This window comes from Pempheris klunzingeri, chromosome 1, assembly GCF_042242105.1.
Source record: "Pempheris klunzingeri isolate RE-2024b chromosome 1, fPemKlu1.hap1, whole genome shotgun sequence".
Classification (NCBI taxonomy): Eukaryota; Metazoa; Chordata; class Actinopteri; order Acropomatiformes; family Pempheridae; genus Pempheris; species Pempheris klunzingeri.
Window position 1 is genome coordinate 28,739,917 of NC_092012.1, and position 11,665 is coordinate 28,751,581.

Consider the following 11,665-nt stretch of genomic DNA (forward strand, 5'->3'; position numbering starts at 1 on the left):
ATCTTCATATCATCATCTTTCCGTGTTATACCTTGTTCTCATTCTCACACTGTTTCTAACTATCCAATATTTCCGTTGCATCTGGGTTTTTCCTTCTCATTGCCTTTCCCGCTACACTATTCTTTTCTTTCATTTTCATTTTTGTAATACTATCCAAGGGGAAGCAACATTTTTTATTCTGAGGCATGATTTTACAGATTGGTACAAACTTGACCTCTACTTCACTAAACGTAGCCTTTCTTAATCTCCATTTATTGTCAACATTGTAGTTAGACAGATACTGTACCCAGTCAAACATTTCCAATTCCAATCCTAAAAATACCTGATACCTGATCCTAAAGATACCTGCAATTTCACATTTCACTCTGAGAGATAAAGCCATCTTGTTTGTGCATTTTGCAGCTTTAATTAGCCCTAAAAAATAAGTGGTTAATTCTTGTCTTAGAAATTCAATAGTAGCAGGTGTCACAAACTCTTCAAGTTTTTTGGTTGACTTAAAGCCTTTACACTCTGGTACTCAAGCTGTTTTCCATCACGTTTTCAGTTATGTAAATGTGAATTCCTTTGTTAATATGGTGTTTTCTTTTACATAATTTTTTTAATGAACTAACATGGTATTAGCCGACACCTGAAGAAGCTGTGTTATTGACTATGGAGACATTCATCTGCTTTGCTTTTGTTTGTTTTGGTTTTACACAGGTTAGCCTTGCATCAGGTTTGCACTGACACACATTTACATTTATCCTTTTAAACATGCCTACAATTGTTTAGTAAAGATTGGGCCTGTGTTAAAGTAGCCCATGGGATGCCATGCCTGCTAGCTTATCCCTTCCAAATGTCAAATTGTGACTTTCCTTTGTGACTTGGCTGTGGATACATATTTCTTTCCCTTCAGTATGAAATTATCCACTTCATGATTCCTATCAATACATTCCTATCTATTCCTATCTGACAAGTTAGACAACAACTCCAGTTGCTGAGGAACTCTGTAAGATGCAAAAGATGAATATCCTTAATATCTAAAGAGATTTAGGGGCTTTAAATGAGTGTAGTTATGTGCTCCAGGATAATTCATAATAAATATTCTGACATGTACAACCAAAACAGACAAACATTTGAAAAATATGGACATTTTCCTGATATGTTTTCTTGTGAAGCAATAGATTTTGCTCTACTCTTGCAGTTTTTAAGAGCCACCTGCCAATTGCTTAACAAATAAATGTCACTCAACAGGTTATGAAGGAGTATACCTTACAAATTCAAACATTTTTATTCTGGTTGGGCTATTAATCTGAGCCTACAGGAAAAAAAAGCTCCATAAACACAGCTTATGTCATCACAGCTCCTAATGGTTGCCAATAGAGCATGATAAAGGCCTTCAAGTACTTAATGCCCCTTTAAATATCCTATACTTTATGCTTATTTAACAATATAAACTCACAAGCATTCAGTGTCACTGGATAAAAGTGATTAAAAATCGTAATCTGTCTATTTTAGAGAGATGACAAAGACTTTGCGTTGATTTCTGACGTGGCCCTTGGCATTATGTTTAAGAGCTGAAAAAACTGTTACATAATGCCCTGTCTTACCCTGGCATCCACATGATGGCTGTCAGCAGTTTCAGTATGGGTGCATCCTTCATACAAACACATACTGGAAGTCCAATAGAGATGTGGAGGTGATGATGGCAGCCAGTAGATGGTGCTGATGAGAAATCATGTCGTAGATTCACTTTTCCAACATCACAGCTACAAAGAATGATTTCCCTTTCATGCTGTTGTCACTTAATGTTCTTCTTTGAGCAGTTGGTTCTAGGGAACACAATAATAAAGAAACACAATTATTGTTGGTAGTTGATTAGTCATGTCAAGTCAAGTCAAATGACTGAAGTGCTTCACAGATAATTCACAATAATAGTTGTCTACAGTGATATACAAAATAATATAATAATAATAATAATAATATTAATATTAATATAATAATAATAGTAATCAGTACAAAATAATATAATGTTTAGAATAACACAATTAACTAACAAGTCTCCTTACAAGTTAGCTAAACCTGAAATAACTGATTGATTATTTACATCCAGCAGACAGTGGATGGAGTTTGGAGTTGCATCTGTGTACACTTCCTTTTTAGCTCTGTTTTGGTCTCCAACTGAGAAAAATAACTGGCTCTGCGAGATGGCAGCAAACTGCACCGACGTTAGGCCTCAGGAGGAGGAGGCTTCTGGTCAGACGCTTGTGGATTTTGCTTTCATTTGTTCCCCAAAGTTGAAGAGTAGCACCTGACAATCAGTAGGGTTACGGCGATGAAAAGACATCTAGCCCTCAGTTTAAAATTGACTAAATGTGTAAGATGTAAAATGTAATGATTCTAATAAACTCAAACTGAGAACAGAGCATTGCTTGTTCAATTCCACCTGGAAGTGAAGGGGCATCCTGCTAGATAGGTCCTTTTACACAATAACTGAAATTGTGAACTACACAGTAAGCATATAATATGTAATTGACACTTTGTCCTAAATAGTCACGTGGTCACCAATAACTCCTCACAGAAGAGCAATTTGTTTAAAAACTGTTTCTTTTTTCCTTGTGCTGACTCCAGCTTTGAAAAAGACATGGCCCCATATGTGGGCGAGTCTTGTTGCAGCTTGCTAGTCAGACATGGCTGGTAAACGACATCATGTGATGTCGAGTGCTCAGAAGCTGCCAAAACAGCTGGAGACTCAGACAGAAGTACACGCACGATCAGGACAGCACACTCATGTTTGATTCTGCTCTTATAAGTCGTCCCTGGGCGCTCTCGAATAGTGACTGAGTAGCACTCACAATCTGTTTTCAGTCACCAGCATACTACCACACATTTTAAAACAGAATGTATGGGTGGTTTGTTCGTCTAATCAACTTATCCACTGGAGCATCGGGGGCTGACGCTCCACTAAGCACCATCTAGTTATTATGTCGTTTGCAGAGTGGAAAAAATCAGTGTATTTTCTTCTATCTGCAGTAGTCCTCAGAGTAATGAAACCAGTTATTGCAGCTGTCTTATTTAGCTACCACTTGCCAGCACGCCCTTCAGCCTTGCTGCAAATTAACCATCACAAAACTGCTTTTTCATTACATTTAATCACTCAGGTCAGAAAACTTAGGAAGACACTGAGAAACTGTGAGATTTGAAGTAACCGATTGAATTAATTAATTAATGTGTGGACTCTGCCCATGCACCTGTGTTGGGTGAGCACTAATGAGTGCTAAATACGTGGACGTGTATGAATCCCACCTTACTGTCGGTGGTATTTTGGATGATGTCGTTGTCGGGGTCTCCTCCCTCTGAGCCGCTCTTCTGGTCGTCATCTTTCCCATCCTTCTCCAGGTCATCCTCTCCAGATGAGATCCTCGACAGCTTGGAGGATTTCTGCCACAGACACACAGGTCAGGATAGGGGGACACTTGCTTAGTGTCGGAATTTTCATGTCTAACAGACTAAAAATGTCAGTAGCAGCACACCATGGTTACAAATACAGTTAGAGGAGAACAATAACCATTCACACTTTACTGCACACAGTGTCCTGTGGAAGACAATGTTTTTCTCATAATGTTTAAAGCAGATAGCTGTTAATATCAGGTCAGAACAAACTAAGAAATGTTGTACTGTGATACTGCTATATATAAAGTTGCAACATAATTTGAAGGAACAATTAATGATGCAGATGTAAATAAAAGTGCCACCTGGCTATAACTGTATGTCTAAATAAAAAACCTTTGTCACTTCTAAACAGTTTACTCGAATATTTCACTCCTTAAACTCTGACTGACAGTTGAAAAAAACATAAAGACAAGAGATATATTTTCTTTTCATTCCACACAGTCTTCTTCCTTGCCTCACCTCTGCAGCAGCACTCTCCAAGACCTGTATACAGACTGAGATGTGTAAGATGTAAAATTGAGAAACGATTAATCTTTAATAATTTAGTTGGCCAGCAGAAAATTGATCTCCAGCTATTTACATTTAAGGATACAAGGATATTTAATTGTCATTATACAATGCAGGGTTGTACAACAAAAGGGAAGTTGCCCCCCACAGAACAGATAATTAAAATTAAACATTTACAGTAGAGTTACTTACATCCCTATATACATACACATGTACACTCAGGAAATAATTCAGTAGTGCATTTTTGAAATTACATCTCAATGAATGCAGCACGGTAAAAGTTCAACATGAGGGAACCATTGATGTAAACCGACAGTCCCCTCATCCCACTGGTGCCTGCTGTGCTACTTTGGCTCAAATCACTCCTCCCATCGAGGGCATTAACGTTAATGTTTGCTTGATCTGGGGTGTTGAGATGAGGCCAGGTCGCTGTTAGGATGTGGAGCCAGATCTGAAAAGATGCGTCTCTGATTTCCCGTTGCTTGACAACCACACCCTCATGTCTACTCCACATTCATGTGGCTCATGTGTATTACACACCGTGGACAGCTCTCAAGAGGTCTGCCGCTCTTAATCCACACCACCTTTCATTTTCAGGTGCATATGAGTGTATTTCTGGCATAGGTAAAATGTGCCACCAGCCGCTGCATCTACATTCATCGCCATTGCTATATATCAAGTGAACTTGACAAACTTAAGAAATTAGTTCCAGTGTCTCAAATGTAAGTCAAAACTATTTGCAGCTTTAGTCACTTTTATTCAAGTAAATAGAGTATCTTGTAGTTCTGGACTATGTATCAGACAAAACAAGAAAATAAAGATGTCAACTTAACAAATGCTCAAATTAAATCAAATGCAATTTCACCATCAGCAGAGACAAATAACAGATAAAAACAGCAAGTAGTAAAGATAAAATAATGGATAAAAGTAGCAGAGAAGGCCACAAGGTAAAAGTAAGTCCTGAGAGACGATTTAATAGAAGGCAGAGAGCTCCCTAATCTTCATCAGGTAAGCCACTCCAAAGGGTCAGGGCCCTTACAGCAAAAGCCCTGACACCGTTAGCCTTTTGCCCTGACTGGGGCGGTCAAGCTACAGGCTGGTCTGGCAGCTGTGTTTTAGACAGCATGAAGTGATGTAATCATGATTTGGCCAAGATACGTAAATATGGCATTAGAATAATCCAAACAAGAGGTGATGAAATCATGAATAACTCTTTGTAGATCCTTTAAAGTAATTAAAAATCTAATTCTCAAGATGTTACTCAAAATGAAAAAAACATGACAGTGGAACGCAGAAATCGAGATTGAGGTTGTGGTCTAAAATAACACAGAGGTTCTTAACAGTTGGCACAACATGTTGCACTAGAGTGCCAAGAGCAGGCAGGATTTGGCCATAAGTGTACTCAGAGCCTATAATAAGGATTTCTGTTTTGGAGGAGTTAAGCTGAAGAATATTTTCTCCCATCCAGTCCTTAACCACAGCTAGGCAGTTATCCACAAGTACAGCAGAGTGTCATCTGCATAGCACATACATAAAATGACATGACATCCTGATGTTTAATAATGTGGCCCAAGAGAAGATCAAGAAGATAAAGGCACACCACAGTAAGTTAATACATAACAGCTAAAGCCACCAGACACAACAAACTTTCTGTTTGAAAAAAGAGAATCACCACTGGAGGACAGTCCAACCCAAGTTCTCTACCTTGTAGCAATAATGCTATGACTCACCGTGCCAAACGTGGTGTTGACATCAAGCAGAAGCAGCATCAAGCATTCACCTGCATCAGCCCGATGGCTACATCCATGATATAACGCCAAAAGACTGAGGCTAACGGTAACGGGGCGAGGCATAAAATCATCGTCCTCCCCAGCTGATGATCCATGTACAAGACATGGAAATAATGAAAAAGCATTGTTCTTGTTATAGCTAATTTGCCCTTTGTTGTTTGTATTTTCAAACTGTTTTACAAAAGTTTGAGTGTAAACTTCCCCAAATCAGATAAAGAGCTCAACAGAGGTGTTACTGTTATCCTACACTCTCATATCCAATCCTGAATGAACCTTCTTCAAACAGAACATGTAAACCCTAGTGTTGAAAAGGCAAAAAGCACAAGACACTCCAAATTCTCAGGGTACAGAGTACGTTTCTTACTACAGCCTCATGCACGCCACTTAGATGTTTTCAAATCCAAAGCCGAAAACCTAAGCACTGGACAATTGCTGTCCAAGGAAGGACTTTAGGTAATGCTCAATGGTAATTGATATATTTAACTATTTATAAGCACTCTATCTGCCAACATATAGTTAATCTATAACTTCAACTTTCAATTCAATAACTATCAACGCATTTTAAAGCAGCACTAGTAGTAGGTGCATGAGTAGCAGCATTTGCAAAAATCATCCATAAAACCTTTAAAACATCATCTTATAAATATCAGTCATCAACTGCTTACAGAAGCTTTAACGCTTCATGAGCGGCATTGTTAAATTAAATAATTTCACCACTGGTCAGTGTGCATGTGTGTGCGTGTGTGTGCGTGTAAGAATGGGGTGGGGTTAAAAGGGGAGGTTGGGGAACAACCAAATGATTGTTACCCCCCTCACCACCTCATAAACACAGAGATCACATTTAATCTTTCCTCAGCTGAGGAGATTCCAGTCCCTTCGTGTACCTCTTGTACACACACACACTGTGTTTCAATGATGTTACAGGAGACACACACACACACCAGCACACTGCTCCCCAACAGTGCCACATTCCTTTGGATGCACCACATGTGCTGTGCGTAATGGAGCCCAGTTGCTAGGCAACAGTGGTTGCTAAGTGAGGAGCAGGATGTGTGTGACTTTTTCAACCTGCTTCCATTTACAGCAGCGATGGCTTATGCACTAATACAGTAACACAGTGTGGCAGTGCTCGTCTCTGCAGCACTGCATCCCCTCAAACCTGGAAGCTTTTTTTAAAAAATAAAGGCAAGGTCAAACACGAGAGAACGGCATAATGAATACAGTAAGAGGCTGTCACAGGCTGTCAAAGAAACTTGTTTGCATGAATGAAATGCAAAGAAATGCCACACACTAAAGCTACATCCTAGATTTCAGCAGCAAAAAACTAAGGATAATTATTTTTATATTCATTTTTTAAAAATCCTTATCTAGAAATATCCCAGGGAACTGCTCGTATGTCCCTCTGGAAAAAAAGCATCAGATACATGTTGGAGGATAAAGCTGGTGCTACTTTATGTTTTTCTCACTGTCAACAAACCCATGAAAAGACAGACATTACTCAAGCAAGAGGAAATGGTGCATTTCCTGGAGACCATTTTCAGGGGCAGATTAATCCACATTTGTTGCTCTAGTGAGTATTTCCAGAGGGATCGCGTCAACAAAAAAAAAAAAAAACACAATGTGAGTGCTCATGGTGATGAGGAAAATGCCAGCCAGTGCGACACTGACAGCAGGTTTTTAATCCTGCATTTCATTTGGTAATTTGGAACGGGCAAAAACGCTATCGCCTTCAGATGTGGTTAGACGCCAGGTTGTACTAGGGAGAGTGACACCCTAAGAGATGCCAGCGTCAGTGTCAACCTCTTTTATTACATTTATTCCAGTGTGCTGAGTTTATGCAACCTCTTTCAAGGCAAATAACAACACCTAAAATTCAAAAATACCTATGTGTCATGAAGTTATGCCTTCAACTTCACAGATTGTTATGCTTATGATGATTTTTTTGGTCAATTTTGCCACAAATGGCACACAGCTGATGAACTCTACTGGTCATGCCAAATCTAAAATAAGCCAAAATGCCTTTAGAGGTGTTGAAAGATTAATTAATACATTTAAATATAATAAAATCTAGTTTTACTGCCATTGTCACATCATCTTCAGTGCTCTTATTAGACCTGAATTGTCTTCACTCCTGTGTTAGTATGTTCACCAGCTGAAGCCAAGTACCTTGGAGGTGGCTGTCTTTTTCCGTTTGGATCCGGTTTTGTCTTCCTTCAGCTTTTCCTTGTCATCTTCCTCCTCAACGGAGTCACCCTCCTCGCCCTCGCTGCTGCCATCAACAGTGTTACCCCCCTCTTCTGTTTCTGATGAACTCTGTTGCTGGATGGCCTGCGGACGAAAGATGACCACCATTTTTTTTTTTACAAAACTAAAAGCAGAACTAAAAGCAGAAATGGCTCATTCCACAGACAATGAGTTAAGGCAAGGCAAGTTTATTTATATAGTGCAAGACAAATGAATCAATCTTTCTTACTCAAATGCAATCTGCTCTGAACAGCCCTTTCATTTGTGTCTTACAGTTTTGGCGAGACAACAATGTGGCTTTGTTGAGCCCCCCCCCCCCCCCATCATGTTTTCTCCCTGTTGTCTCCCTGAACCACAGACATAATACACCGCCGACTGACCTGATAGCCCGTGAACTTGACTCCGGGGTTGTTCTCGATCTCCCACAAGCCCTCGTTGAAGCCTTTCCTCTTGTTGGACTTGCCAAATTTGTCTTTATACTCCTTGTAGGGCAGAAGATCCTTTGGGCCCAAGAACGCACTAAAGAAGAGGGAGGACACATTTACTACTACTAATACTACTATTACTAAAACGGTCCGGAAAAGCACATGATATTTCAGCAGTTAAATTAAGCAGGTAAACAAAACAATCGGAGTTTATACACAAAAAATAGAAAATTTAAAGATATAAAATCTTGCAGAAAACATGAGCTGCCGGGCAACTGAACTGTAATAACCTACAGAAGGAAAACCCTGGCTGAAGTGTTTGCTTACACAGACGCCTGGATATTAATACTTGCTGAGTGCAGACAGATGCGTACGTACTCACTGAATACTGAGTGAGTATCAAAAAGTATCAAAATAAGGTATTAAAATGCTCACTGTTTCATAGGCTGCTTCACTTATTTGATTGTGCATTTGCTGATCTAAATCAGGAAACTTTTTAATTCAAAGACTATATTGTATTCTGACAAAGTTCTTGATTTAATGCATTTAGAAGTTTGTCAGATTTTGTGAAATTTAAAGGGAAAAAAAGCCCAAAAGCTGTTGCCTTGGACACGTGATAACAGGTGGTGGTTTATGATCGCAAGACCTAAGTCCCATTGATGCATCCACATCCCTGGATGAAGACTGTAAGATGTGCTTGAAAGCTCCAGAAAACGCCAGCAGACCTTGACTTATATCATTTTGTCAAACTATCACTTCCAAGGTCAAGAATGAACATTAATGCTCGAGCTTAAAACACGCTGATGTTCCCTAAACCAGAGCACTGAGAAGATGTGGTGCAACTGCGTAACAGTTACTCGTGTTAACACGAGTGTGCGTGGCAGCTGCTTCTAAACAAGTGTGAGCATCGTGGAGGGAAAAAAAAAGTGCGTACGTCTCATGGGTCCCAAAGAAGAAGATGGGGTATTTGTTGGCAGGCGGTTTGACAGCTCCTTCTGGAAGCTCATCAATCTGGAGGACAGGCAGAGAGAAACAGTTACTGAATATTTATCACACTCTTTTTTTAATCACTAGTCACCTGTTAATATCTACCACATCACCTTTAACTATGTAGTTTCCTATGGGGCTGCTGTAGGCTCATGTCCTGTCATTCAGCACGGTGGAAGTGAACTAAGGTGAACCAGTCAGACTACTGGGTGATGGTACACTGGTGCTCACAGTAACTTACTGGAAGAGGGTACAAATGGAGCCCGGCTGCTGCTGCTGCTGCTGCTGCTCAGGACATGAGAGCACATTGAATTTGAGGTCCCAGTGTGTGATACATATCATTTAGTGTGTGTGAATAGGAAGTTAGTGATGAGACAGAGGTTACCTAGGGTCAACTACTAGCTCATTTATTCCAGCTAAATGCAAACATTTAATGAAAAACACATGTTGAGCTAGCTGGTGGAAAATATTTACAGGAAAAAAATGCGTTACAACTCACGCAATGTCTGAATGGGGCAGGAAACGTAATGAGAAAACGGAGCCCGATAAATGTTCATTTTTGGTCCCTAATTTTAAAATGTCTACATTTTTACTCAAACCTGGCGGGAAACAAAGGCTTTCACTGGACGTTTTGGTCGTCGGTAGCAGAAATGCGCAGACCAAATGTGGCTGAGGAGTCAGCTCCAGCCGAGCTCGGGGCACCGTAGCATCCCTCCGTTTCCACCAGCGAAGCAGCGGCAGTATTGTGTAAAACAACCCCGCCTCCCAGCGCTCCCAGCCCGGCCGCATCCCAGACTCACCCTCGCCGGCCAGTGCGGGTATCCCTTCATCTTAGCGAAAACCAAATCTCCTGCCGTGTATTCCCGCGGCCGTGGTCGAGCCATGTCGCTGGATCAAAACTGAGCTCTGAGGTGACTTTATAATCCTTAGCAGTTCTCCCCGGGGCCCTCAACGCAGGGCTAAATTATCCACCATCAATGTTTTTATATCAAGACTGCAGTTTACACGGAAATAAATAATTAAAAAACGCGGAAAACGGGGCCTGGAAGAGGGCTATCCTCTTACGCACGAATTCAGGTGTAAACGTAATAGAGAATGGCCTAAATTGGAGTACAGTACCTGTAAGAAACGCAAAGTCTGTCAGAACCCGAAAGATCAAACTTCCGGTCTTCGAAATAAAGGCACTGCTGACGCACATGAGTTTAACGTTTGTTTTTACTTGTAGTAGCTTAAAAATACTGCCGTGAACGTGTTTTTACTCCGAGAATGAAATGATGAACAAGTGCAGTCTCTGATCCACGGGAACACCTTAGGAAAAGTGAGAATATAATGTGTAATATAACCAAACCCAACATGTTTCTATGAGTTTGGAGTTAATAACATGGTAAAAGTTGCCAGGATGTTTCCAATAAAGTGATAAAATACATATTATCAATGACCAACCCATCCTCCTGCAACTGCATATTCTTACTGTAAATTTAAATATCTGTATTCTATATGTGCTTAGCATTTAAGGGACTAGAACTGGCATTTTATTGTGGAACCCCATGTTGTAAAAAAAAAACATAAATTACCTTGAAACCTTGATAGAGATATGCAATTCCAGTTTAATTGTCTGTGTTTTACTGGTCATCCCACAGCTTCATGACAGCCGGCAGCCACATGGTGGAAGCATCTCCTTAGTGAAGTTGGCAGGCTGAGGTAGCCGATCCTCTCTGGAGCCTTGCTGCAGACGAGTAGTATCCCACAGAATGATTGAATGACCAGCAGGAAGTCCATAGCCCAGCACCTGAGCAGCACTTACTATCCTGCATAAACACTCCATGAGTTAAGCTGCTTTTTGTGTCAGAGTAATCTATTCAGTGCGACAGGTGAGTTTAAGCCTTAAAAGGACAGATTCACAATTTTTCACATCTCTTTTAAAACTAGTGCCATATATTTTGCTTGCTGTGATCATTTCCCGTTCTTAGTGACTGCACAGAGATCCCTTCCCTTCTAACTTTAGAAGATACCCTCTTGATTTAACTCAGCCCTCGAAAACCTTCAGCTTCATCTACACTTTTTTAGAATACATTTTTACACAGAACCAGCACTGTGGATTTTGTCTCCCATCGCTTAGATTGAAAGGAAGATAGTGTTTCACCTTCAGCATGGACCAACTGAGCAAAAACTGCCAGTGTGTGAGAATTGTTTTTAGACAGAATTGAAAAAATAAGAACCCCAAATCCTAAAACTGAAAAATGTATGGTTATCGAGCCATATGGGCCAAATGAGATTGAG

General features: G+C 40.2%; 1 protein-coding gene across 1 annotated transcript; it reads right to left on the bottom strand.

Annotated features, from left to right (window-relative positions):
- Window positions 1-278: 278 nt before the first annotated feature.
- Window positions 279-10,456, bottom strand: hdgfl3 (HDGF like 3). The gene is made up of 6 exons (XM_070832432.1): window positions 10,186-10,456; window positions 9,333-9,409; window positions 8,354-8,492; window positions 7,896-8,057; window positions 3,286-3,420; window positions 279-1,811 (listed from the first exon to the last, which is right to left on the bottom strand). The coding sequence occupies exons 1-6, from the start codon at window positions 10,267-10,269 to the stop codon at window positions 1,785-1,787; spliced, it is 624 nt and encodes a 207-aa protein (XP_070688533.1). The 5' UTR covers window positions 10,270-10,456; the 3' UTR covers window positions 279-1,784.
- Between the last annotated feature and the right edge of the window lie 1,209 nt (window positions 10,457-11,665).